The following is a 27,076-nucleotide window of genomic DNA, read 5'->3' on the forward strand; positions in this document are numbered from 1 at the left end:
TGCTGATATTTTGATTGGGAATGTGTCAAATCTAGGTGAAATTGGAAATAAAGACATCTTAATAATATTGAACCTTCCTATCCACGAACATGAAATATTTCTCCTCTATTTAAAACCTTTTGTTTCCTCAGCCTTTGTAGTCTTGTATATTGTTGTGTGTGTGTATACTAATGTATACATATATACATATACAGATTTATACATAGTTTATTTTTTGTATGTGTCAGTATTGTAATTTTAATTCAAATTTCAATTGCTCTTTACTGACTTATAGGAAAGACTTGGTCTCTGTGTATATTAAACTTATTTCCTATAAGTTTACACAGTGACTTATCATTTCTGTGTTTGTTTTATTCTTAATAAAACAGTGGAGTTTGTATCTTTGATTTAGAAAACGCTTTCTGAAGATTTATAATGTTTTTATTTCATTTTATTTTTTCCTTGTAGGGAATGTCTTGGGAAGCATGAGGTGAGTTATAGGCATAGTTTTTAAAAAAAATTTTTTTTTTAGTTGTTGATAGACCTTTATTTATTTACTTATTTTATTTATATGTGGTGCTGAGAATTGAACCCAGGGCCTCACACATGCTAGGCAAGTGCTGTACCACTGAGCCACAACCCCAGCCCATAGGCATAATTTTTAAGTAAAGCTTGTAATCTGTACCTAATCTATACTAGAGTTATTAGAAATAACAGTCAAAATATTGGGTTTCCTTGGCATAAAGAATGCAAGCCTTTTTCTACTAATTTACAAAATATTTAATGCTTTCATTTGAGAATTTGTCTGAATATATGTACTCATTATAGATTCATCATGTTGAATTTCCATTGGAATAGAATATTTTGCTTCTTGGCAACTGTCTTTTAGGGAATTTTTTGTGATAGGTCATTTTTTAAAAAAATTATTTTTAGTTATATATGGATACGATATCTTTATTTTGTTTATCAATATATATGTGGTGTTAAGGTTTGAACCCAGTGCCTCACCTGTACGAGGCAAGTGCTCTGCCACTGAGCCACAACCCTAGCCCATTATTTTGGTTTTTTTTTTTTTTTTTTTTTTTAAAGAGAGAGTGAGAGAGGGGGGAGAGAGAGAGAGAGAGAGAGAGAGAGAGAGAATTTTTAATATTTATTTTTTAGTTCTCGGCGGACACAACATCTTTGTTGGTATGTGGTGTTGAGGATCGAACCCGGGCCGCACGCATGCCAGGCGAGCGCGCTACTGTTTGAGCCACATCCCCAGCCCCCATTATTTTGGTTTTGATAGTAAAAATTATTAATGAAAACATTTTAGATTTTTGTGAAAGTTCTCAAATGAAAGCAAAGTTATTTTGGAAACATAGGTTCTGGTGTTTTTTGGTGTATGTGTGTATATTATACTAATTTCCTTTTTATTTGTTTAGGTGAGTCCCCTACCATGCCATGCCATTGGACCCTACTCTTGTAAGAGAGTTTGTGGACGAATCTTAGCTTGTCAGAATCATACCTGTATGAAAGAATGCCACAAAGTAACTGAAGTTGAAGGCTGCGGTGACAAAAACAAGGTAGTATCTTTAGGTTGAGTATATATTTGCCTACCATATGCTTGAAACATTCTTTATAGCAATTATACCATAAATATTTTTTCATTTTGCTGTAGCTTCTTTTATCTTCATTGTCCTCATCCCTTCTCCTTCCTTTCTTTTCCTAAGACAGCTGACTTTTTAACAACTTGATGTTTATTGCTCTTCATGTTTGACCTGCTTCAGAAAAATGTGTCTTTTAATGTGAAACTCTTCATATACAGTGTTAATACACAGATTATGATTTTATGATAAAAATACAGAATCTGTATGTCTTCTTAGTAGGTAGCAGTATCATTTTCACTCCTGCCCATATGTGTTAGTTTAGAGCATTTGCTCTCAGGTATTTTCCACACCTGACACATGGTAAATAATGTTCACAATTTTAATAAATTTCCAATCTTTTGTTGAAATATAAATAGCATTATAGATGTGTGGTATATTTATTATAGACATTTCACAAGCATTTGAACTTACCCATTCAGATATCTCTAAAATTTGCCATTTTATAAGGAAAAACAAATATAACTAATCAGATTTTAAATTAGAAACTTTAATTAATTAATTAATTTTTTTGTGGTACTGGGGATTGAATTCAGGGGGCACTCGACTTCTGAGCCACATCCGCAGCCCTATTTTGTATTTAGAGACAGGGTCTCACTGAGTTGCTTAGTGCCTTTCTTTTGTTGAGGCTGGCTTTCAACTCAGGATCCTCCTATCTCAGCCTCCTGAGCTGCTGATATTACAGGTGTGTGCTATCATGCTCGGCTTTAGAAACTTTTAATGTTTTTCCCTAAACTTTCACCATGTAGGGACTCCTAACAATATTGGTTAGTATCTTATGGAAAATAAGCCAGAAATTTTAAACCTCCCTGTATTATTAAGTAACATTAAGTTTACAGATATTTAAATTAATTTTGTATTATGTTATTGAAGATTTTACTTGTGTTGTAGGTAGCACTATATATATAGGTTCTATAATGCATGACAACAAATACTCAGTATAATTCTTACTCATGTGCACATGTGTAAATATATTGATTATAATTTCTTCATTTTCTTCATCAATACATGCCTTGGTCCTTAAGAAAAATGTACCTATGATAAAATGAAAAAGATACTGGAATTATAAAATCAATTAACAGATGCTGATAATGACTCCAAGTTAGGGGACAGGTACTTTATAGCTTTCCTTCTCTAGATTTCCAGAATATGAAATGAAAAAACTAGCTTTACCATTAGGGAATTATTGTGGATTGTTCAAGCATTATTTCCTTGGTTAAAACTTCAGTGAATCTTTTTAGTGAGCCTACATGTGGTATTTGACAACCAGTCTTGAGGTATTTCCTAATTAAGATCGTCTTTCCTAGAAGATGGAACCAATATTGGAAGTAATGCAGGAAGATAGTTTAGGAAATATAGATTTTCAGTGATTCTTTTTTGTTTCTTTTATAGCTGGAAGGAGCTCATATCATAATTCTTGTTTTGTAGATAGGGAAACTGAAGCTTAATATTGATTGAAGCTTAATAATGACTTGTTTATGGTCATTGAACAGGAGAGTATCAAACCAGTTATTGATATCCCTGATTTCTTAACTCCTAGCCTGATATGCTCTTCTCTTGTTCTTTAAATAGAAGATTATTGTAGGTATTTAGCTAAAAAGAGCAAATAAAATAGACTGTTAATTTTGATTGTGTTTGTATATTTTGTGGCTCATTGTCCTTTCCTCAGTCTTTCTCATTTCAAAAAGTCTTATTACCATTTTTTACATGTTTGCACATCATTTTTACCTTGTTGCCTAGGAATCACGCTTGACTTCTTTCTTATCTTCATTGCAAATTCTCTTAGATTTATCTTCAAAATAGAATCTGACCATTTCTCATTACCTTTAGTGTGAACTAACGTCTTCATCATAACCACCTGTATCTCTTATCTCTATTTCCATAGTCTCTTTCCAACTTGCTGCTAATAGTTTTATTTTACTACATTAACCAGATTTATCTTTTTAGAAATGTATATCAAGTAACATTTCTGTGTTCACAACCTTTGGGAAATTTTCTGTCACACTCTGATTAAAATTCAAAGGTCTTACAATGGCCCAGGAGGTTCTGTGCTGATCTAACTCCTAACTGCCTTTCTTGTCTCTCTTCTTGCTATTTCTTGAACATTCCAAGTTTGTTCTTACTTCAGAGCTTTATTTATTCCTTTTCTCTGGAATTCTGAATTCTTCTGTTTTTTTTCCTTATTTAGCTCAATTTCTATTTCAATATGAACTTTATTGGACAGGTTGCATTCTTGTTACAACCATCACTCTCTTATTGTGCTTTATCTTTCTTTAGAATACTTATAAAAACAGTTTTTATGTTCTTTACTTCTTTACTTAACTGTAACTTCCAGGGATCCCATCTGTTCCCAGTACTTGGAAAAATGCCTGGCAGTTAAATGCTGAATAAGTATTTTTAGAATGAATGAGTATACTTTTTTTTCAAAAAATCCTAATTTTAAACAGCAGAATGCATTACAATTCATATTACACATAAAGAGCATAATTTTTCATATCTCTGGTTGTATATAAAGTATATTCACACCATTCGTGTCTTTATACCTGTACTTAGGGTAATGATATCCATCTCATTCCACCATCTTTTTTACTCCCAAGCCGAATGAATATACTTTTTAATAATTAAAAAAATAGAAATTATTTGTAGAAGAATATTTTTATAATTTGAAAGACTTTTCTTTTCAATCCTAAATCCCAAAAATAGATTAGAATTTTATGGATATAAGTATAATCATGGCCATACTTATGAATTATAATATAAATGCTTAGTCTTTAAGACTTAGTATCCATGTTCTTTGGCTCTTTGATTTATTTTATCTCAAGTATAACATTTGAAAGTAAATATCCTGCAATTAAAATCTTTAATATTTGATAAAATCTGATTACTATAGTGATTTATATTCTTAAATCACTAGAGCATGAAGAGAAGCCTTGTTAAATTACATCAAGGTATGTTTATTTGCAAATTAATTTAGCATTATTTAATTGATATATATTTTATGAATTCAATTGAACTTTAGTTCATTGATATGCATTTTATTAATGTGTTAACAATGTTGGTTTCTTTAGTTCATTGATTGTGTTTTTGTGTGGGTGGGTAAATGAATTGGTAACATTTTATTGTAAATTTTTAGGAAGTAGTTTGCATTTTATTAGAGATACTTAATGTAGTTAATATTTTAAAGGTGATGTAGTTTGACTTAATAAGATTCATAGGCGTAAAAATCTATATGAATAATGGTCATATTGACAGTCTCACTATTCTTCATCTTGAATATTTTTAAGGTGAATGAGATCATGTGCTATTTTGTTAACTATATTTCTAATAACTACTAAAAATATTTTTTAAATATTTTAATTAGATAGTTAACTTTTAAAATTTTAATATATAGAAATATTAGCTTCTGTTCTCAGGTGATAGATTTCCATGCAATTTTTCAGGCTGGCCCAGAATGCCTTCATTGTGAAGAAGGGTGTTCTAAATCACGGCCACCAGGTTGTCCTCATCCGTGTGTTTTGCCATGTCACCCAGGAGAATGCCCTCCTTGTGTTCAGATGCTTAGAATAAAATGTCACTGCAAGATCACAAGCCTATATGTGGAATGTCGGTAAGTGGACTAAAAATATATTCTTGATTTACTAAAGTTCGTTGAATGGTATATTTTTATAATTTAGAATATTTTCTTTCAGAAATGTTCAGTTGTGTTCCTTAAATTCTGTAGGCCTAGATTTTTCAGTAGAGACCTGGAAGGAAGAAATACGGGTTACTTCACGTTCTAGATACCTTACTGTGAATTCAGCTGGGGAATTCTGCTTTATTCCATTTGGAGATTTTGTATAAGATTTTGTTAGGAAAATAGTTGTATCACTGCTATTAAAAAATTAGAGAAACATTCCTGTTACCGATTGTATATGTGTCGGACTACAATTTTGTTTGATTTATTTATGTTTACTTAGGCATAATTTTTGAATTATATATTTAAAAAGTAGACCTTTGTTTATTACAAAGTTGTTATAGCATTTATTATAACTAGGATATGATTTGTATATTTTCCTTACTTAAAAAAATGGAAAATTTTCTTGCAGATTATGTAAAGGGAAAATGTTTTCTATTTAACAATGATCTAACATAATTTACCTTAGACTCTGACAGCTCTGTTTTGTACCAGTCTGTAAAGTCATCTTTTTAATATATTTTACTTAAGTTTAATTTGGGACTGTAACTACTCCAGATTCTTTTTAGCATAATTACATTTTGAAAAATGCTGTTAACATTGTCTGAAATTCTTGTCATACTCTAAACTCATGCTCTGTTAAATTTTAAAAGCCAATTTTTACTTTTAAGTATTGAAATTATTTTGTTGAAATTTTTAAAATAAAGCATAATTCATGGTGTTAGAATTTTATGGGGAGTTAAAAGTCAATTTTGCATTAAGGAGAGATACGGATGAAAAAAGATTGAACACGTAGTTTTAAAATCACATTCATTTTTTTTTTAATTGTATAGCTTTTTCCTCATAAAACTTTTACTAACTGGTTTCAGCATCCATTAATGATTATGATATAAATTGGTTGTTAGTATGATAGTGCCAAATGTTAATTTTCTAGCTCCATCATCTCTTCTACATTTATTAATTGGAATTTTACTATAAGGAGTAGCTTTTCCTTTTTCCTCATTTATTAATAGTGTCATGGGATAGTGTATTCTTATTTGTTACTAACATTTTGTGTTTAAATTACTGACCCTCAAATTTTCATGGGAGCACCTTTAAACTAGTCCCTATGTCCCTTTGACATTACATCAGTTTTTAATACTTTCTTACTTTTTGACAAAATAAAAATGTCTCCTTCATGGGGTTGATTTTGGAAAACTATTTTCTTTGGAAATTATCAGTTTCATCTTGGGTTTTCAAATTTATTTCTATAAAGGTTTTCAAAGAAATTGTATGTGATTTAAAATTTTTTGTACCATTTTATAATTTTTTACTTTTATCATTCTTAATTTGAATATTTATGCTCTCATCCTGATTCTTGAGTGTTAGCTAGAATATATGTTTTGTTATTTAAAAAAAAAAATCCAGGATTTGGGTCCTGGGGATTGAACTGAAGACCTTGCATAGACTAGGCAAGTGCTCTACTACTGAGCTACATCCTCAGCCCCCAGGATTTTATTAATTGATTCGATTGACTTCTTTTATCTTTATCACTTTAATTTCTATTTATATCATTAGTTTTTTCTTGTTTTTAAAAAAAACTTTTCAGTTAGGAATTTTATTTATTTTCATGCTTTAATTTTTACTTTGAACATGTTTAATGGTTGTTGATTCTCTGATCATTTTTAATGTTTTCTATATACTTATGTTCTAATTCTGTTATATTTGAAAGCCTTATATGTGGGTTCGTTTTTTTGTCCTACAGAAGATTTGTCTTATACTAAAGGTGTAATATAAAAATCCTATATATTTAGTGTTTCTGTATCTTTTTGCAACTACTATAGTTTTTGCTTTATAAAAATGGTTGATTGGTTTTATGTTGCATAGAATTCTTAACTAATAGGGCTTTTAGGATTAAAAAGTATCCTTCTTTGTCACATTTAATATTTTTTGGCTTGTATTCTTTTTTGATCTTGGATTTGCAATCCCTTTTTTATTTAGATATGGCAAGATAAATCCTTTCACAGTTTTGAATCTCTCTCTTACTTTTGGTAAGCTCTGTAATTACTTCATAATAAGTTTTGTTGCTGTGTTTATGTTATCTGGGTGAGGTATTTTCTTTGTTCTCATTTTAAAACTTATTTAGGAAGGATCATGTTTTTGTCTTGTGGTTGGTTACTTTTGTACTTACCTGATTGCAGTGTCCTTAGATTCCTGTTTCTTCAGTCTTTTATTAACCGGTTTGCTAACTTTTATCATTGGTTTTTTTATTTAGGAACTGTATGACAACCAGTGAGATTATTCTACTTGCCTCTCTTCCCTTCCCTTATTCTCTTAGTTTTTAGTTACATTTTGATTTGATGTAGCATTTATATATTGTTACACCCTCATAACCACCTTTGTTTCTGTTTTAGATCTATAATTTTATATTTTCAATTTTAGCCATCAGGTTTTTTGCTTAAATTTCTCTAATTCTTTCTTGGTTGAATGATGTGCATTCAGAGGTAGATTTGTGGTATAGTATTTCTGAGTTCTTTCATGTTTAAGATTGTTTTCCTGTTGGATTGATAATTGATCGATATAATGTCCTTAGTTTATGTATTCTTTTCTTGAAAATATTGGTTTGTGTTGCTTTCTTTATATTTTTCTTTTGACAAGTTTAATGTCAGTTTCACTTTCCCTTATAAGTTAGTTGAATTGATTTTTTTTTGCTTGACATCCCTGGGTTTAGTTTTTTCCCTATTTCTTCTTTTTTATTGTCTTTAGTATTTAAGTTTTTACTAAGATATGACTCAGAGTTAAAAGTTTTGTGTAGTTTTCTAGGGTATCACTTGGACCTTTTTGCTATTTAGATTCAGTACTTCTGTTTTCTCAGATTATAGTTTCAAATACTAATTCTGTTCCATTCATTATTTTTTTCTTCTTTAGAGATATCAATTGAGTATATGTTGGATATTTTTCAGTTTTCCATTTCAACCACTCATTTCTTTGACACTTTGTCTCATTTTTGTTTTCATATACTGGGTTGGTTTTCCTTCTCACTTCAAGAATCCTTATTAAATTTTTATTCAAATGTGTTTTTCTATATTCTTTGCTGTCTACCTTATAATTTATTTTTTTCTGATATATTTTTATTTTTAAAAATTATTTTCCTGAATTCATTTAACCTTGGTTAATTTCTATTTTTTTTCCCTTTCCTATTTATGTTCTTAGGGCTTGATTTTTCTAGTTACTGTGTTACATGTCCCCAGGGCCACACTCAGATTTAATAATTTGCTTGGAGGACTCAGTACTCAGCTTATTCACATTGTACATTATACAGCAAAAGAATACAAAGCACAGTTAGCAAAGGGAAAAGGCACTTGGGGCAAAGTTCAGGAAAGACCAGGCTCAAGCTTCTAGCATCTCTTCCCAATATAGGCCTGCAAGGTTCATTCTTTTCTGCACAGGTAGTTTTCCATATTCTACAGTGCTTCTTTTGAGATTTAATTCAGTTTGGAATATTGTGTTTCAATTTTCTTTTTCTTTGAACTGATTGAATATCCTGTATTTGAAATACTTGGGACCAGAAGTGTTTCAGATTTTGGAGTTCTTTGGATTTTGGAATACTTACATAGACTTTACTGTTGGACATCTCTGATCCAGAAATCAAAAATGCTGCACTCGAATTTTCAGATTAGGAATATTGATGGGGTACAAGGTGAAGTAGGAGAGATTTTTCATCAGCTGAAAAGTTTTGATTATCATTTTCTACTTATTTCTTATAGAACTTTTTTTTTTTTTTTTTTTTTGAGTACGGGGGATTGAACTCAGGGGTACTCAACCACTGAGCCACATTCCCAGCCCTATTTTATTTTTTATTTAGAGACAGGGTCTCACTGAGTTGCTTAGTGCCTTGCCATTGCTGAAGCTGGCTTTGAACTTGGAATCCTCCTGTCTCAGCCTCCTAAACTGCTAGGATGCACCTGGCTCTTTTAGTAATTTTTTGTAGATATAAATTACATTTCTTCATTTTTATAGCTAAAGTTATCCTGGTCTTGGGTAAATTGATGACACTCTGTTCTGTCAGTGTTGAGAAATACAACTTTTTAATGATCGACTTCTTAGTGTAGTATTGGGCGGAAGCATTATGTGTCCTTCTTTTGCTTTGTTTTTTGTTTGTTTTGCCTTAAAGGGTCCTAAATTTCCCCTCCTGCTCCTTTTCCTCTTCCTCTTGTAGTCTCCATAGAGGGCCTTTCACTTATAACTTCTTCTTCCCAGAGGACTGCTTTTCCAGGATCAGCTATTTGAATCTTGTATGCTTTACAAAAAAGACTATCCCTTCAGTCAGTGCTCTGATCTAGCAGGACTTACTCAGTATTTTCACTCTTGTTTGATTTTTAGCTCAGTCCCTTCTTCTCTTTTCTGCTATTTATCCTGAGTTCCCCTATCTCTGGAGACTTGAAAGAGGGAACTTGAAATAACTGCTAGGAATTGGTATTTATTTTTCTACTTATAGGTAATTTGAGGTTTATAGGAACTTCTGTCTTCTAGTTATGCTGAACTTGTGGATTTGAGTGATTTTATTTGTTATTAATAAGCTATGTCGTTTTGAGAAGGGATATTTGATATCTTTGAGTTGATGTGATTTCCATTACCTCAGCTCTTGTTTCTGGAGAAAAGGAATTTCCTTTTCTTAAATATATATTAAATATGTGTTTTTATATAGATTATTTTTATTCCAATAAATTTAACATGCTTTTAATTCAGTCAGTTATTTCACAAGCTATTTTTCCTTTTAGTCCCTTCAGATTTGTCTAAATTTCTTCTTAGATATAAAAGATGCAAGCCTTGAAAAGCTGATTCATTTCTAATTATGGAACATAATTATATTAACTCTTTTTACATATATGTATATATATGTGTGTGTGTGTACATATATATAGTTGCAGATGGACACAGTACTTTTATTTATTTATTTTTAATGTGGTGCTGAGGATTGAATCCAGTGCCTTACTCATGCTAGGCAAGTGTTCTATTACTGAGCTACAATCCCAGCCCTAATTATATTAATTTAAAAATTTTTTAAAAAATTTAAAAATTTTTGTTCTTTAGTTGTAGATAGACAAATACCTTTATTTTGTTTATTTATTTATTCTTTTTACGTGGTGCTGAAGATCAAACCCAGGGCCCCACTTGTGCTAGGCAAGTCCTCTACTGCTGAGCCACAACCTCAACCCTTATATTAACTTTTGAAGTGAATACCATACTTGTACGAATGGAAAATATGCAACAGCTTTTTACAGAATCAGCATAAAAACTTTGTGCTATTTCCGTGAAGAAATTTGAGACATAATCTGAGAGTGGATTTATAGCTTATTTAATATAATAGTTTTAATTAACATTAGTCAGATTAAATTTTGGCAGTTTTGCCTATCGAAGGGAATAGGAAAGACAGGAGAATAAAGGTAATAAGAGGAAAATGAAATATATACAATAGGGAGCTTTGGCTTTATTGGCTTAGTTATTGTCTATGGTGGTTCTATTCAGTTCTTTTAGAAGGGTATTTCTTGATTTTATTCCTTGATGTTTGTGACTTTTTTTGAATAATACTGAGTCAAATAAAAATCACGTGAAGGTGTAGATTGATCTAAAATGAATTAATTTCTAACATTAATAGATAGCTTGCCCAGAAACAACTGAAAAAGTTTTCCCATTCAACTTATTGCATTTTTCACTGAATAGCCTAAATGATTCAATTTGAAGTAACATAAAATACTAGTTTTTAATTTTTATTGTAGAAGCTTTAATGGAGAATTACAGTTATCATAATAATAACTGTTCTATAGTGATCTATTATTATCTATAGAAAAAGATATAAGCAGGGACTGTTAAAGAGAAGGCAGGTGTGGGCGGGGATGGTGTTTTATGTATGTTTTGTACTTGTTTCCTACAGTGATTGCCTTTCTGCATTTGATTTGTTGATAGTAGATGAAGGACTGATTAGTTTGAGTTATCAGAAGACAATTGTTACAGATAGAGACATAATTAATATTTATTTAGAAAAATAATTTTATGGATATATTTGAACTTGTGAATTAGTTTTAGAAAAATGATATGAAACGGACTTTGGTTTGAATGTCATCAAAGTATTTGTCCTATTTTTAGAAAAATAACCACAGCTGATGTAAATGAAAAGAACCTCCTCAGTTGTTGCAAAAATCAGTGCCCTAAAGAGGTAAGCTGTAATAGGACCTTTTAAGTTGGGTTCCTTGGGTATTGTTTCTCTGGGATTTTCTTTTTCTTGTTTGGTTCAGGTCTTTTTTTAGTGGGTCTTTTGTGGACCCACTAAAAATGTAGATGTTAAAGGAAATGTGAGTGATGTCTATAAAAATCTAACACATATGGTTAGAATAGATGCACATGCTATTTGGAGATAAAATGAAGAATGACCCTTTGGAATTTTTTTTTTTTTAAAGAAAGCAGTTTTAAAGTAACTTTATGTAAAAAATATTGACCTAGTGCTTACCCTCCTAAAATGTGATTCATGCTTAAAATATAAATGTAGAACTTTCTGAGTCTTAGGCAGTTAGACAGTAAATCCATAGTAGTTATTTTAAAAAGTATGTGTTTGTGTGTATTTGCATGTGTGTGTATGTGCATGTGTGTGTGCACGCATGTGCATCCCTGCACATGTGTGTGCTACTATAGGGGATAGTGTGGGAGGATAGACCTTTATATCCATAGTATTTGAATATGCTATTACAGAAGATATTGTGTTCTTTGGTGCTAGTACCATTCATATGGTTGAACCTTTACAGTTTATTACCAATTGGTATAAAGTATGTGTGTGTATATGTGTGTGTACATATGATTATATATATATATATATATATGTACAATATGTGCATAATTATATAAAGATTATAAAAAAGAGGCCATTTCTAGCAATAAATGATTATTTTAACAATTCTGTTATGTAAGTGAAACTAGGTGCACGGGATATTTCAAACTTAATTTTTTGAATTTTCAAATCCAGAAAATTGCCTTTTGTTAAAATAAATTTTCTTCTGTCTCAGTTGAGATTATAATTTATAAGTAGCTTAGAATATTTTACTTTTAAGCATCATATTTTTAAAAAATCATCAAAAGTGGTTTGAAAAATTTGTTCAGAGTAAAGTGGTAAACACTGACCAATGACTTGTCTTGGCAATAATTTCAAAACCCTGAGCAAGTCCATGTCTAACTGACTATTCTGAAAGGAAAGGTGCTCCTGTTTTTATTCTTGGGAATGATAGTGACAGTTATTTGATTGAGTAAACATTTAAAAACATTTTTAAAAAGAGATCCTTTTGACCTATTGATATACTAAGTAGTACCTCTTTCCTTTATTTGTTTGATGTACTTATGTAATTGTTTCTTTTTCTAATGTGGGGAAGAGATGACAATTAAGTCTTAAATATAATTGTTTGATTAAATCTTTAATTTTTGTTAGCAGTATTTCCTTTTAACTCAAACTTTGGACCAATTTTGTGGATTTCTGTTTAAGAAATTGAAATTTGAACCTGAGAATTTTATAAAGAGAGACCATTTCAAACAATAAATGATTATTTTAACAATCCTGTTGGGTATATAAATGCAACTAGGTTCATGGGATATTTCAAACTTAATTTTCTTATTTTTTTTTTAAATCCTGAAATTCCCTGTTAAAATAAATTTTCTTCTGTCTCAATTCAGAGTTTAGGTAATAAGTAGCTGAGATTATTTTACTTTTAATCTGACTCAGAACTTGGTATGATTTTGTAAGTGGAAATGTGATCATTTAATTCAGGGGTTGCTATTTTGCAACTTGGCATTGCCTTAGTTCTGGTGATGCTGTTATGGCGTTGAGTAAGTATGTTTATTTAAAAATTTCTTATCTGCTTTCATGATTTTGGTTCTAGGTCATTCTGGAGGCCCTGGTCTTGCCAGAATCTCCTTGGGTTTTCTTTTGTTTTGGTACTGGGGATTGATCCCAGGGGCACTTAACCACTGATCCATATCCCCAGGCCGTTTTTTATATTTTATTTTGAGACAGCGTCTTGCTAAATTACATAGGGCCTTGTTGCTGAGGTTGGCTTTGATTTTGGGATTCTCCTGCCACAGCCTCCTGAGCTACTTGGGTTACAGGTGTGTGCCACCATGCCCTGACTCCTTGGGCTTTCTTAAAAAACATACATATATTCTAGGAGCAATCCAAATGACTTTTATAATTGGGAATAATCAAGGAGTGCAAAGGTGCATTTATTTCATTGTGTCTAGCAGAAATCATTTTGGTTTATTACTCTTAAGTTGGTAAGGCTGTAGCAGTGTTCTCAAACTTTAGTGTGCATTAGAATCACTTCAAGGGTTTCTTAAAAAAACAAATCACTGGGCCCTACCCCATACTTTTTGATTTTGTATATGTGGTGCCTAAGGTTTATGTTTCTATTAAGTTCTCAAGTATGGTGACTCTCTTTAGTGTCACTCACTCTATAGAACACTTTGAGAACCACTGAGCTATAGAATCAAGCTATAATTAGGATTAACAAAAAAGCATGTCACTTTGAATCAAGTAGATATGTTGTACTGAAAGAAAGTATAGGCTTCTTATAAATTCCAATATACTGATAAATTTCTGTTTATTTTCTTCTCTCTCCATACTGTAGATTTATTAAGGGCAAGTATGTTTGTATGTGTATGTTTGTATCTAGTGCCTGATTCCCTGGCTCCCTGGTTGGTAAATACCCATGGAATGTGAATAAAATGTGGGAGTGGCATAGCATATTTCTTCTACTACTATGCTTATCTTATATGCATTGTGTGTGTTTTCTAGACTGTTAGGCTTGCATTTTATTGAAAAAATAAAGATGCCAATAAGAACTGTACCTGTAAACTATGCCCTATAAGTGTATTTCTACACTTTGGAATATATAAAGAGAAACTAAATGAAAATTTGCAATTTTTTAAAATTGAAACATGGCTTGAATTATTTTATTGTTAAAATTTTCTTAAAAATTTTTAATTAAAAAAGCAATTATTATGTATAACATAATTTTGAAACATGTATAAATTATAGAGTAGGTAAATCTTGTGTATTACTTCACATGTGTGCTTTTTAGTGGTATACTTAAAATCTACTCTCAGCAGTTTTTAAGAATATAATACACTCCATTCACTATAGTCTCTATGTTGTATAATAGATCTCTTGAATTTATTCTGTCTAGATGAAATTTTGTGTACTTTGACCAACATCTTCCCAACAGCCACCCACTCCAACCTCTGCCTGCCACACCCTGCTATCCACTATTCTACTCTCTACTTCTGAGTTTAAGTTAGATTCTACGCATACTGAAATCATGTGGTATTTCTACTTTCAAAACATTTTGAATTTGTTTTTATCATTCCCATGTACAATGTATTACTTTTTACTTGGACATATTATTTAATCTCTAACTCAAGTTGTTCATATATAAAATGGGGGCAGTAATTTCCAGTTCAGAGTGCTATGTTTGTGGTAATGAAATAACATGTAAAGGTCCTCTTGTATGGTAAGTATAATGAAATAATAACATTTTAAAGTCCTAGTATATGTAGTAGCTACAGACAATGGTATTTATCTCCAAACAATATTGTTTTATAGACTTTTCATAATATTAGAAAAATTTCTCGTTATTAGGATTAAAATGGGACATTTTGATCTAAATCATATTAGTTACAGGTAAGCCATTTGATGTGGCTCATTAAAAGTGCTAGCATGTGAGAGCAATGTGGAGAAGAAACTCATGCCATTTTGAATGGAAAGGGTAGATGGGATAGCTCATCTTTAATACTGTAATACTGAGTTTGGATATCTTAGGAAAACCTCTGCTGTGAAATCTGTGATGAAGATATAGTCACTATATATTATGCATTTTAATCAACTTACTTTTTAATTTTTTTAGAACTTTCATGTCTAACAAGGAAATTGTTATGTGATTAGAGCATTATAGTTATAAATAGTAGTTGCGTTCATTTTGATAAACTCATACATGTGTGGAATTTGATTTTTTAAAACAAAGAAATATCACATATATGTATAGTCTAACACATAGATAAGAAGTGAATACCATATAACTCCACCCAGGTCAAAAAAATAAAGCATTGCTGGCATCTCAGAAGTCTACCAGCATCTCTACTGTTCCCTCCTTCTGTATGTAACTATCATTTGCCTTTTGTAGTAATCATTTCCATGCTTTTATTTAGTTTTTACTATCTGAGTGTTTATCTACAAATAGTATTTATTGTTTGCCTAATTTTGTATTTAAAATTTAGAAGTATACACTTTTATGACTTATCTGTCATTTTGATTGCATGTAGCTGTAGTCCATTTATTCTGTCATGAATACACTATAGTTCTATAGTGTATTCATGACAGAATATATTTAGGTTGTTTCTAGTTTGGGTTGTTATAAAAATACTGCAGTGAACAACTTGCTTGTTCATCTGGGAACATGTGTATACAGATTTCTGTAGGTATGTAGTAGGTTAATTGCTTAGTTGCATGGGATGCATAATTTCAACTTCAATAAATACTGCAGTGAACAACTTGCTTGTTCATCTGGGAACATGTGTATACAGATTTCTGTAGGTATGTAGTAGGTTAATTGCTTAGTTGCATGGGATGTATAATTTCAACATCAAATCGACTTGTAAAATGTTTGTACCAATTTACAATCAGGTCATTTTCCCATTATGAAATCTATCAGAAAATTTTCCCACTCACAGTGTGTGAAAGTTCCTGTTTTGACATCATTGACAATACTTAGTATTGGCAAAAGTTTTTATTTTTGCCTTTTTTTTTTTGCATCTCCTTGTGATTTTAATTTACTTTTCCCTGTTTACAGATGAGTTGAATGGCTTCTTAGGATTTTTGACATTACTTTTGCCTGTGGTTATATGTTGGGTTTCAGCATGGTGTACTTCTGGATGAGTTTTAGTTCTCCTAGTTGAAAACTACAAAACTGATTCTAACTTTATTCTAACTTATGGCAAACAGAAGATGTATTTAGTGGATATTGAACACAGTTTACAGATTGTAAAGAAAATGATGTGTAGCCAAACTTTTGAAAGGGCAGGAGAAACTCAGGTGCTCATGTTGGACCCAAGGTCTCTCCTTGGCATAGGCAGCCACAAAGAGGGAACTAGAGAATAGGTAGCATTGCCATGGCTGTGACTCCTGGGAGATTTGTGGTAAACCAGGCAGGCATTTCAGTTTATAACTTCTAGCAGCACTAAACATCGAAAGGTGAGGAGATTCATGCAGTAGTAATTAGATGAGGTAGCAGAATCAATGGAAAGATCTAGAGAAAAGAGATATATATTTTGACGGTAGGAAACCCAGCCAGAGAAAAGAGAGACTTTTAAGATGTCAGTGAAATTGTGAAGAGGCAGAATTATATAAATTAAAACTAATAACACTTTTTCACTAATTTCAAAAACTGCCAATGCATTGGAAGACTAAAATACTGAACAGGGAAGCCATTATTCTGTTTCTTTATTGGCTTTACATACTTCCTTATTCACTTTCTTCTTAGAATTATTGATTTCAAATTGAAGCAGAATAGATACTCTCGGAGGTGACTGATAAAATTCTCTCAGACATTAAAAAAAGATTAAGAAATTATCTCTATATCTTATTTATTTTGAGGGGAAGAGAAGACAGATGGTGAGCCAGTGCTGTCTGTCTTCTTTATAAAGTCAGGCTAGAGGCACTGCAGGAGTGAAGGTGAGAATAAAGGAATACAAAGACTTGAAATCTCTATGAGGCGAGTATTTGATATATGAGTAAATACTGAACCTATTAAGGGCCTGGAATTATCTGAAGGGAACAACAGAACCAAAGTACTTCAGCAGTGTCCAGTGTAAAACTGAAGCTGGCAGTAACCTTCCCTGTGGTAGGATTAGTGGAAGTGCACAATGTGAGTGATCCAAGCTTAGTTTTAGAGTGAATGACTTGGCTAAAAATGAAAAAGCAAACAAGCCTAGTTGTACGCTAGAGAGAGGCTAAAGACAGGAAGAGAATTATGAAATGGAGTCAGTAGTTTGAAAGGTCAATCTGGTGAATCATAGAGAATCAGAAATGGAGAATTTAAATGTTTGTTGAGGTATCTACCATTTAAAAGATGTCTTTGTTAGGGATTCTGAGATGAGGGACATGAAGAAATATAAGATCATTGCCCTCAACTAACTTATAATAGCTAACTATTTTGAACACATTTAAACCTCGCAACAGCTTTATTAAAGTGTTATCACTTGTTGCAGTGAAACAGAGCATGTGAAACAGAAAAGTGAGGTGACTTGCCTTAGGTCCCATGGTTAGTAAACAGGGAATCTAAATCAGTTCCAGGTAGTCTGGTTTTAAATTTTAATCCCTAACCAAGAGCATATTTATATATTTATATTCTAGTTGGAGAATCAGAAATATTTGAAGTGCCTAACAATTTGTTTTTTTAGCTCTAGTTCAAGACAGTACAGCAGTACCACAACAATTTAGAAATAGATGTTTTAAATTACTCCTATTATATATTTATAGACAAACTCATATTAGGCTTTTATAGTATATAAGCTGTGTCTGGAAGTGTGGATAATATTTGAATAAATAGGGAAAGAATGTTTCATCTGAAAGCTTGACTGGGATAATAAGATAGGAAATAATTAAAAACCAGAGATACAAATGTCATGGTGATTACTGAGTTGTTTGGACTGCCTGAATCATGAGTATTAGTAAGTAGTGTCAAAGAATATGTTTTAGAGTAAAGGGCTAATCAGTTACAACACAGTACAGTGGCTTAGGGACAAAAAAGTTTTCTTTCTCATATAACAATGCAGGGAGGGTAGGAATGTGTCCCATGTATTCATCCAGGGATCCAAGTTAGCTGGGCACCTCAGCTGTCTTTGACATAGTTTCCATTATTGTTCAAGATTTCACTTACAGCACATGGGGAAGGGAAGAACATGGAAGTACTCTTTTGAAATGCTTTAAGGCAAAAATCACTTTTACTTGCTTTATATTGAGTTTCCTAAAACCTAGTTACATAACTAGCTGCAGTTTGGCAATGAGATAATTGAGATAATCTTGGCGTGGAGTTGGGAAGAATGTTTAAAATTTCTATATAATTAAAATAATGTACCAAAAAGAAAAGAAAAGAAATTGAAAAATTAGCTCATTCCTTAATCAGCATTAATTGGCCCCTAAGTGTGATGGACTCATCCTTAAAATAGTTGCTTGGTGTGGGAAAGGATACAATATGACCAAATTGTAAATATGTAATTGCTTTATTTTGGTTTTATTTTAGCTTCCCTGTGGACATAGATGTAAAGAGATGTGTCATCCTGGTGAATGTCCCTTTAATTGCAACCAGAAGGTAAAACTCAGATGTCCTTGTAAAAGAATAAAAAAGGTATGTATTTTAAGTGCATAAAATACTTTTCTGTGTAAGTTGTTCTTGTTTGATTTGATTTTGTCTACTTGACTTGGTAGTTTGACTTTATTTTATTTTTTGTATTCTAATTTTAAAGAATATTTTTATTAAAATTAAAATGAGTCTTTTGTTCAATTTAATAATAAAAGAAAGACAGTTGTATGTTGGAATCAAGCTCAGTGCCTTTTTTATGGATAGAGTCATTGAACTCTAGATTTAAGGTCTTTGAACAAGCAATGCAGTGTGATAAAGTGGGTGTCATGGTTTAAGAAATGGCCTGGAATTAGGCTTTGTTCTGATATATGAAACTTTGTCATAAGTATTGTGCTTTGAAAGTGTTTTCTTAGAAAGACCTCATGTGCACAACCTTATAAATGAAATAATACTTAAACTGGGAAATAATTTATTTTAAGATAAAATAATTGTAACAGGAATAAACAGGTGAAAACCAATGATTGAAAGGCCCAGTGGAAGCCAACTGTATCCTATTCAATAAAATTTATAAAGGGAAAGAGAGTTTTATTCAGATCTCGTTTTTCTTGACTTTCCTGTTGGCAGTATAGACTCTTAAAACTTTCTTCTATCTTGACCTCAATTTACCATATCTCAGACACAGCCAGTAACTCCTTTTTTTCTTCATATTCCTATGATCTTTCCCAAAGGTTAAGTGCCATTTTTCTCTTTACATTCACTCTTTTGTTCATCCATACAGCAGGTATTTATTGAGGATCTTTTATAGGTCCTTTGCTTTTCATTTATTTCCATAGCTCCAAGTATATTTTTCTGTGATGGGTAAATTTAACATTTAAATTTGTAGGCCTGATATTTCAAGTTGCTACCTGGTGTTTACTTAATAATTGATTCTAAATTCTTAGTATGATAACTTAAGAGGAAACATGAAAATTTAAATATAAGTATCCAAGCCCCACTTATAATCTGAGATGTCTCTTCAGTTTTCTGTGAGAGATTTTGTTTCATCCAAGTACAGTTTGCTACCTATAGTGTTTATGCAATGAAGTGTAATCATAAGCTTTAGAAGAGTTTCATTCTAAACTTTTTAAAAAAGCATTAACAGTTGAGAGAAACATCTTTAGACACTGAGATGATAGCCACTAGCTATATGTGAGCTATTTAAATGAGTATTTTAGTGAATTAACAGGAAAGAGTATTCACATTTTGGTTCCTGAGGTAGTCTAATCACATTTTGTTTTAAATGCTTACTTGTCATAGGTGGTTAAGGCTACTCTACTGAATAGTGTACATTTAGATGATTTCCATTATCCCAGAAAGCTCTGTTGGATAGCACTGTTTGAGAACATTTATTCCATGGAAGAATAACAAGAAGCAATAAAGTAAAGAACAAAAATAAATTAGAGTGAAATTGATTGTGGCACTTAGTAAATAATTATTAAGTGGATTATTTTAATTTTATGGTGTTTCACTCTTCTAATGAAAAGAAGCAAATGGGAGTAATCACTATTGGAACAAAGATATCCAAACTTCTAACCACATCATTAAACATTAATGAACTTGACTACTAATATTTATAACCTTAAGCTGTTGGATAAATTTTATGTTTTTATAGCATACAGTTGTGAATTTAAAGGAAAGATCATTTAAACTTTGAAATTTGCATTATTTGTAGGAATTGCCATGCAATAAAGTACGTGAAAATCAGGTTTCAGTAGAATGTGATGCAACATGCAAAGAAATGAAGCGGAAAGCATCTGAGGTAATAACTTGTTAAATACAATTTTTTTATGTGCTGGTGGCCTTTCTTTACTTATTTTGTACATTTATTTGTGTTCTTAATAAAAGGAATTTGAAATCTTATATTTTTGCTTTTGTTATAAAAGCCCAGTTTTATAAGGTTATTTTGAATCCAAGGAGTGCTTTTTACTGCCTAAAGTGTACCCGAGCTTTCTGTAGTTATTATATTTGCTCTGGGTCATGGTCATTTGTTTTAATGTTAGCCTATGCCTCCTGAATATTAGGTTAACAAAATAAAAGAGTAAGATTTTGGGATTCTGTGCTGTTTGCGGTGTCACCAATATTACTGGTGTGTCCGTCCCTCCCCCAGCCCCCTCCTGTGAACTCGGTCAAAGAATAAGTTCTTGATTTTGTTTGAAACTAAAGGATTCCCTTGCAGTTAGGGCATTTGAAATAAATGGCCAATTTCAACTTAAGGGAAATGTGAAACTTAATTATTGGTTCTAAATTCTTAATATGATAACTTAAGAGGAAATATGAAAATTTAAAAGCATTTTACTGTATAGTGTTTTAATGCTTTGAAGTGTATCTAACATCTACTATAATAAGTTAAGGAATAACACTTCATCTACTAGCAGCCTCAATCTGCTAGATGGTACCTTAGTAAAACTTCTCAATTTGACATATACCTTTTTTTTTAAGTGATTTCTAATTTGAGGCTCCCAAAAGGTTCTGTAGATTTTTAGAATGAGGAAATGTTATAATTTTATATAAAATTTGGTAGTTAAATTGTTAATTTACTTTTCAATATATCTAAACAGATAAAAGAAGCAGAAGCCAAAGCTGTTCTCGAAGAGGAAAAACGAAGACAACAGGTAATCAAACAAAATAACCAGATTTGTGTCTCTTGGCATCATAAATTTTTGTGCAAGCACAAGGTAAATGCCAGGTGTGAAGTGGGGGCTGTAGACAACTCTGTTCTTTTGGGGGGAAGTACTGGGGATTGAACCCAGGGGCGCTTAACCACTGAGTGCACATCCCCAGCCCTTTTTTATATTTTATTAGAGACAGAGTCTCACTAAGTTGCTAAATTGCTGAGGCTGGCTTTGAACTCACAGTCCTCCTGCTTTAGCCTCCAGAGTTGCTGGGATTATAGGTTTATGCCACTGTGCTCAACTAGACAACTGTATTCTGAACTGAAAATAACATGATTGCTACAAAACAAAACTGAGCCATCTACTTAGGCTTTACTTCAGGTAAATTGAGAAGCCATGGGATCTCACAAACTCCCAAATATTTCATGTTTTTCCAGTTTACATCATTGTCAAGCCAATGTCATTCATTTTCCAATCATAAGAGTTTTGACTCTTTTTTTTGTTGGGGAAGTAGAAGAAAGGGTGTCATGTCATCATTGTAAGTACAGTGGAGCCCATGCCTTCACTCACCTAAAAGTTTTTGAGTTCCTTTTTACTGAGTTGCAAATAAGTACTGCTTAGTAATCAACACATTTTTTAAAATAATTTATTCCCTATTTTTCCATTAGATCCTTAAATGCAGAACTATTATCTGTTCTTTGTAATTATCTAGATAATATATATGTTCCTGATACACCATTAATCCTGTATTGATAATGTACTTCAAAGCACATTAATTTTTGAATAGTGAGGTGTAATTACTTGTCAGTTTGCACCTTGAAATGCTTTATTCAACTAAACTGCCACCTTCATAAATGAGGGGATTAGAACCTGCATGACTTGGAGGAGGACTTTAGAAACAGTTCTTGTGGTAGATAAAGATTGGCTAGGATGATCTCTGTTATTTTATCATTCTTTAAAGTTGATTTGCCTAATATCCTCTAAATAAGTTATCAGAGCTAATACAATGAAACACAGGTTGTCTGGAATCCTAGAAGATTAAATTATTAAGAGTAGGTTAGGAGCCAGATACAGTGGCACATGCTCATAACCCTAGCAGCTGAGGAGGCTGAGGCAGGAGGATCTCAAGTTCAAAGCTAGCCTCAGCAAAAACAAAGTACTAAGCAATTCAGTGAGACCTTGTCTCTAAATAAAATACAATGTAGGACTGGGGATGTGGCTCAGTGGTGGAGTGCCCCTGAGTTCAGTCTTTAGTACTAAATTAAAAAAAAAAAAGTAGGTTAGGTTTTTTCTTCCTTTATCTCCTTTTTATGAACAAATATGGATGAAAATCTTAAATATTTTCACCATTTACTGACTCTTTGGGTTATCATTTATTTAGTTGTCATTTATTTTACTGTGGCATTGATCCTCAAGTTTGGCTGCCTTTAAGATATTTTGACTTTTTTTCCATATATCAAAACCAAATAGGGAATATTTTATTTTGGGCTCATTGAAGAATGCCACTTTATATTAAATAAGTAAATTATTGGGTTCTTCAGGTGTGTTTTTTTGGCCACAGTAATGGGTTACTGAAGTTTTTATTTCCTTCTGTTAAATAAACATTTAGATCCTTGCATGAATATTACATATATATTTAATAACTATCATATTTTAGTGAACAAGTGCTATAATGTGTCATGATATAGTAACATGTATAGAAGTTTAGCAAGTACTTAGCAGTAGAATGAAAATCCATAACTGATAATAACTGTATTCCAGTTATTTGAACCAGTTTTTAATTCTTTCTGAAATAGACATTTTGTATTAAAGGATGAAGCATTTTTGTTTCCTTAAAGAGTTTTTAATATATTTAAAAAAATGTATTTGATAAAGAAGAATTTCCGTTCTGGCAACTTTGTCTTTACTCACTTGAATTTCTTTATGTGAGTCACTAATATTTATTACTTGCATTGTAAGAAAACTAAAATTGTAGGTATCTTTATTCTCACTGGGCATCTCTTAGCACTTGCTAGAAGGTGGCGTTGAAGCATAAAAATGATGTCTGTATTTTGATTTAATCAGAAATTTTAATACTTAGCATCATAAAGTCAGGCCTAGAGTCTGAAATAATCTCTTCTATTACTATCCAGTTCCCTTTCTGCTTATTTAAACTTTATTTGTTAAATATAATCATTAGTAGAGAGAGGTGTTCCTTTTTTTTTAATTAAATTAACGTATTTGTTTTATACCATTTCGATTAAAACTTCCCAAATTGATTTATTTTCATTCAAATCAACATATATATAGAATTTAATAAAATGAAACTGTTTTGATTTAGGCTGAACTGGAGGCTTTTGAGAACAGACTGAAGGGTCGTCGGAAGAAGAACAGGAAAAGAGATGAAGTGGCAGTTGAACTATCACTTTGGCAAAAATATAAATATTACCTCCTTCCAGTGTGTGGAGTTACAGTCGTGTTATTTGCATGGTACATTGCCCATGATGTGGATTAAAAAATTTTTTATCTTTTAATATACCTCAGATTGGAGTTAGATCAGTTGTTAAATTTGGACTATTAGAAAATGTATATTGTGGGCCATGGTATATATTCACATTCATCTCTGTATACTCCTCTAGGTGTTGTAAGAAAGTCAGAATGTTGTTAAGCTTTATCTTCATTAGTATATTAGAAAGGGCAGTATAACACTGTCCAAAAAGCATGATTGAAATTGTATATTGCATAAGGCTTAGTTAGTGGTAAGAGTTACAAGTTTGATATTCATTGCGCTTTCTTGTGTTTATTTAGTTGTTTTGTTTAATATTTCAAACGAACTATTTTTTTTTTTTTTTTGGTAAATTCGGGTGAAACAGCCATATATACAATAAAAGGACCATTTCTCCATGTTTTGTTTTCATATTAACTATTTTTCTTGATCATGTGACTTTGTACGTTTTTAAAAAGGTGATACTCTACAACAACTCTTGTAATGTGAAGCTTTATAATTAGATTCCAGAAGTTAAGTTTGTGAGGAATTTTTATCCATTGTTAAAGTGAAATTTAGTTGTTTCAACAAATGACGGACTAGGTTCCTCACATGGCTGTTTCTTGTGCAAGAAGCTTTTAACTAAAGTTTGCATGTTTTATGAAACTTGTATGTCTCTTTTTAAGATAGTAATAAAAGGAAAATTAATATTTATGAGCAATATGTGCTGAGCACAGGGGTTATAAGTTTTACATACTTGATTCTTATTTCTCTTTACCACAGTCCTAAATAGATTACAGCTAGAAATAATCAGTTCTTATGAAAACAAACTGGTGGAGAAGTATCATCAAGCCAAATCTATTTGAATTGTAAGTCATTTTAAATAGTTTTGCTATTTAATTTTTGTATGATTGTTTTCATTAAAATTTTTCAAACCAAATTTGTAATTTAGAATATTATTATTATTATTTAAAATATTTAGGAGTTAATACTTTTTATACATTAATACCAATGTATAAAAACCCTTAACATTGATGCAGAAAATAGTCTCTGATACTAAAGAGTATCTAATTAACAAGTGTAGAAGTGTGTTTTAAATGAGTCCAAAGGGAGATTATATAATTTGCTGGGTTTAACTAAAAAATCTTTAATGTCATATTGTTGAATCAAGTATTGGTTAGTATCCAGAAGAAGAGTCATTCCTTTTTTTTTTTTTTTTTTTTTTTGTGGTGCTGGGGATCAAACCCAGGGCCTTGTGCATTCAAGGCAAGCATTCCACCAACTGAGCTGCATCCCCAGCCCCATTCCTTTTTTTAATGCACTTTGTGTTTTGATTTTTTTTACCTTTCCCAGTGATAGAATTCCTAGGTTGGTGTTTTAGAAGCTCTAAATGATGTCTGCTGTACTCACATTAGTACTTGCTCTAACCAAAATGCATCTTCAGGAATATGAATGATGAGTTATCTAGGTGGGAAGCCATCATTATGAATTTCAGAATCTTGGCCTAGGTAGCAAGCCTGAAGCCTAGTTCCTAGTTCGTTTCTATTGTTTGTTGAACTTCTGTTCTTGCCAGTTTTTTTTTTTTTTTTCCTTTCCCATTTGTTGGAAAGGAATTTAGTATGTGGAGGAAGGAGATTGAATGAATGAAAAATTGAGCTGCCTTGTTTTGTTTGGCTATCGGCGAACTTAATTTATCCAAAGTCACACAGCTATTCATTCACTATTTCATTCAACAGATATGTTTCCTTTACTGGGAACTTTAGGAGCTGGAGATAATTGTGATCTTTTGGGGTGCTGCTTAGGGGTAGAGGAGAGGAGGCAGGAAGTAAATGTACAGAAAATGAGTATGATTTCATATGTGATCAGTGGTATTAAAACATAAGAAATGAGCAGGAGTTGTGGCTGTACTCCTGTCCGAATTTCCTGCCCCAGCTGGCGGCTGCCTTCCTGTCTCTGTTTTGAACCCAACTCCTCATCCTCCACATCTCAGTTCCATCTTCAAGTTTTGCAGAATCTGAACCTAGAAAAGAAACCCATATTCTGTCCTGTCCACCTGTGGAGAGCCAGGTGAGGTTCTTTTAGGCTTTCCAGCCTTGCCTTTCCTTCTCTCCCATTAGTCCTCTGAAAGTCCTCTGCTGCTCCAACCATGGTCCAGAAGCCAAAGGTAGAACCCCATATCAGGCAGCTGGGGTATCTTTAGGCACTGGTTATGGAATTCCAGGAATCTGAAAGCTGGGATGCCAAGTAGAAGTCCTTGACAATCTTGCCAGCTTTGCCTGTGACCCCTGCAAATACCAGTATCTGTGACAACTACAAGTCCTGGATATATTGCTTGATTCTCTGTCAGAAGAAAATGAGAACATGGTGGAGTTTGTTGTTAGGGGCCTCTGCAACCTATGTCAGACAGGACCAACAGGACCATAACTTGCATGCAGGCAGTATCCTGCTTGTCACCAACTGCTTGTCCAGTCCCAATGAGGAGACAGTGTTGTCTGCAGTAACCATGCTCATATACCTGAGCTCACCAGGTGCCAGCTCCCACCCTGAGCTGACTTTTCATGCTGTTGGCCCAGTGCAGGCTGCACTTCTCTTTTTGAACCAACACAAGACTCCAGAATCTGGCCTAGATCTTCCTGAAGGATTTCTGTTCCCCAAGTCAAATGGCAGAAGCTTGCAGCTGGCAAGCCCACTGCTAATTACTAAGGGCCTGCACCAGCCCTGACCCAAGGCAACTCTCAATACTGTGACACGGTTGTTGATGGGGAACACAATCCTGGTGGGGAAGCAAGAGAGCACATTCTGTCAAAGTGGTGTTTTTTCTAGCATCTTAAAGGTGAAGTTTTTCAGCAGGACAGATGTTTACGCTGTGATGAGAAGGCAATAGGATGCCAGACTTTGAGGCACATGGAGGAAGTCAAAGCTGGTGCTATTTCGTGGGCTGGCACTCTCAACAAACTGCAAGTGGAGGATCTACCCACAGTGCCACCTATTTCCAAGCTCACACCCTGAATTCAGAAGCATGGGTCCCTAAATCCAGAGACAGCACAAGGTTGTGAGCAAAGCTAGAACTGAGGCTTTGGAGAGGTGTCTGTGCCTGAGGAAATGAGGGGATTAGCTCTTAACCATAAGTGTCTGTAATAATTTTGAAGGGTAGAAATGAGAAGTTTCATCACTGGACCTCAAGGGGTGGGGGTGTAGGTCAGTGATGGAGTGTGTACTTAGCATGTACTAGATCCTGGGTTTGACCCCAGTACCACAAGGGGGGAAAAAAAAAGAACTGGAGCCCTGGG

The 27,076-nt window shown here is 32.5% G+C and overlaps 1 protein-coding gene and 1 pseudogene across 1 annotated transcript in view; both read left to right on the forward strand.

Moving 5' to 3' along the window:
- The window catches only part of Nfxl1 (nuclear transcription factor, X-box binding like 1), a 53,176-nt gene extending 28,724 nt beyond the window's left edge, over positions 1-24,452 (forward strand). Inside the window, exons 16-23 of the mRNA XM_026385738.2 lie at positions 448-469; positions 1,404-1,544; positions 5,066-5,232; positions 11,425-11,494; positions 18,612-18,716; positions 20,383-20,469; positions 21,269-21,322; positions 23,643-24,452. Of these exons, the coding sequence (XP_026241523.1) occupies positions 448-469; positions 1,404-1,544; positions 5,066-5,232; positions 11,425-11,494; positions 18,612-18,716; positions 20,383-20,469; positions 21,269-21,322; positions 23,643-23,816 (820 nt within the window). The 3' untranslated portion in view covers positions 23,817-24,452. The remainder of the gene's footprint in view (positions 1-447; positions 470-1,403; positions 1,545-5,065; positions 5,233-11,424; positions 11,495-18,611; positions 18,717-20,382; positions 20,470-21,268; positions 21,323-23,642) is intronic.
- Positions 24,453-25,932: 1,480 nt separating this feature from the next.
- Positions 25,933-26,482, forward strand: LOC113181463 (armadillo repeat-containing protein 7 pseudogene; annotated as a pseudogene).
- The last annotated feature ends 594 nt before the right edge of the window (positions 26,483-27,076 follow it).

Source organism: Urocitellus parryii, chromosome 10 (genome assembly GCF_045843805.1).
Source record: "Urocitellus parryii isolate mUroPar1 chromosome 10, mUroPar1.hap1, whole genome shotgun sequence".
Lineage (NCBI taxonomy): Eukaryota > Metazoa > Chordata > Mammalia > Rodentia > Sciuridae > Urocitellus > Urocitellus parryii.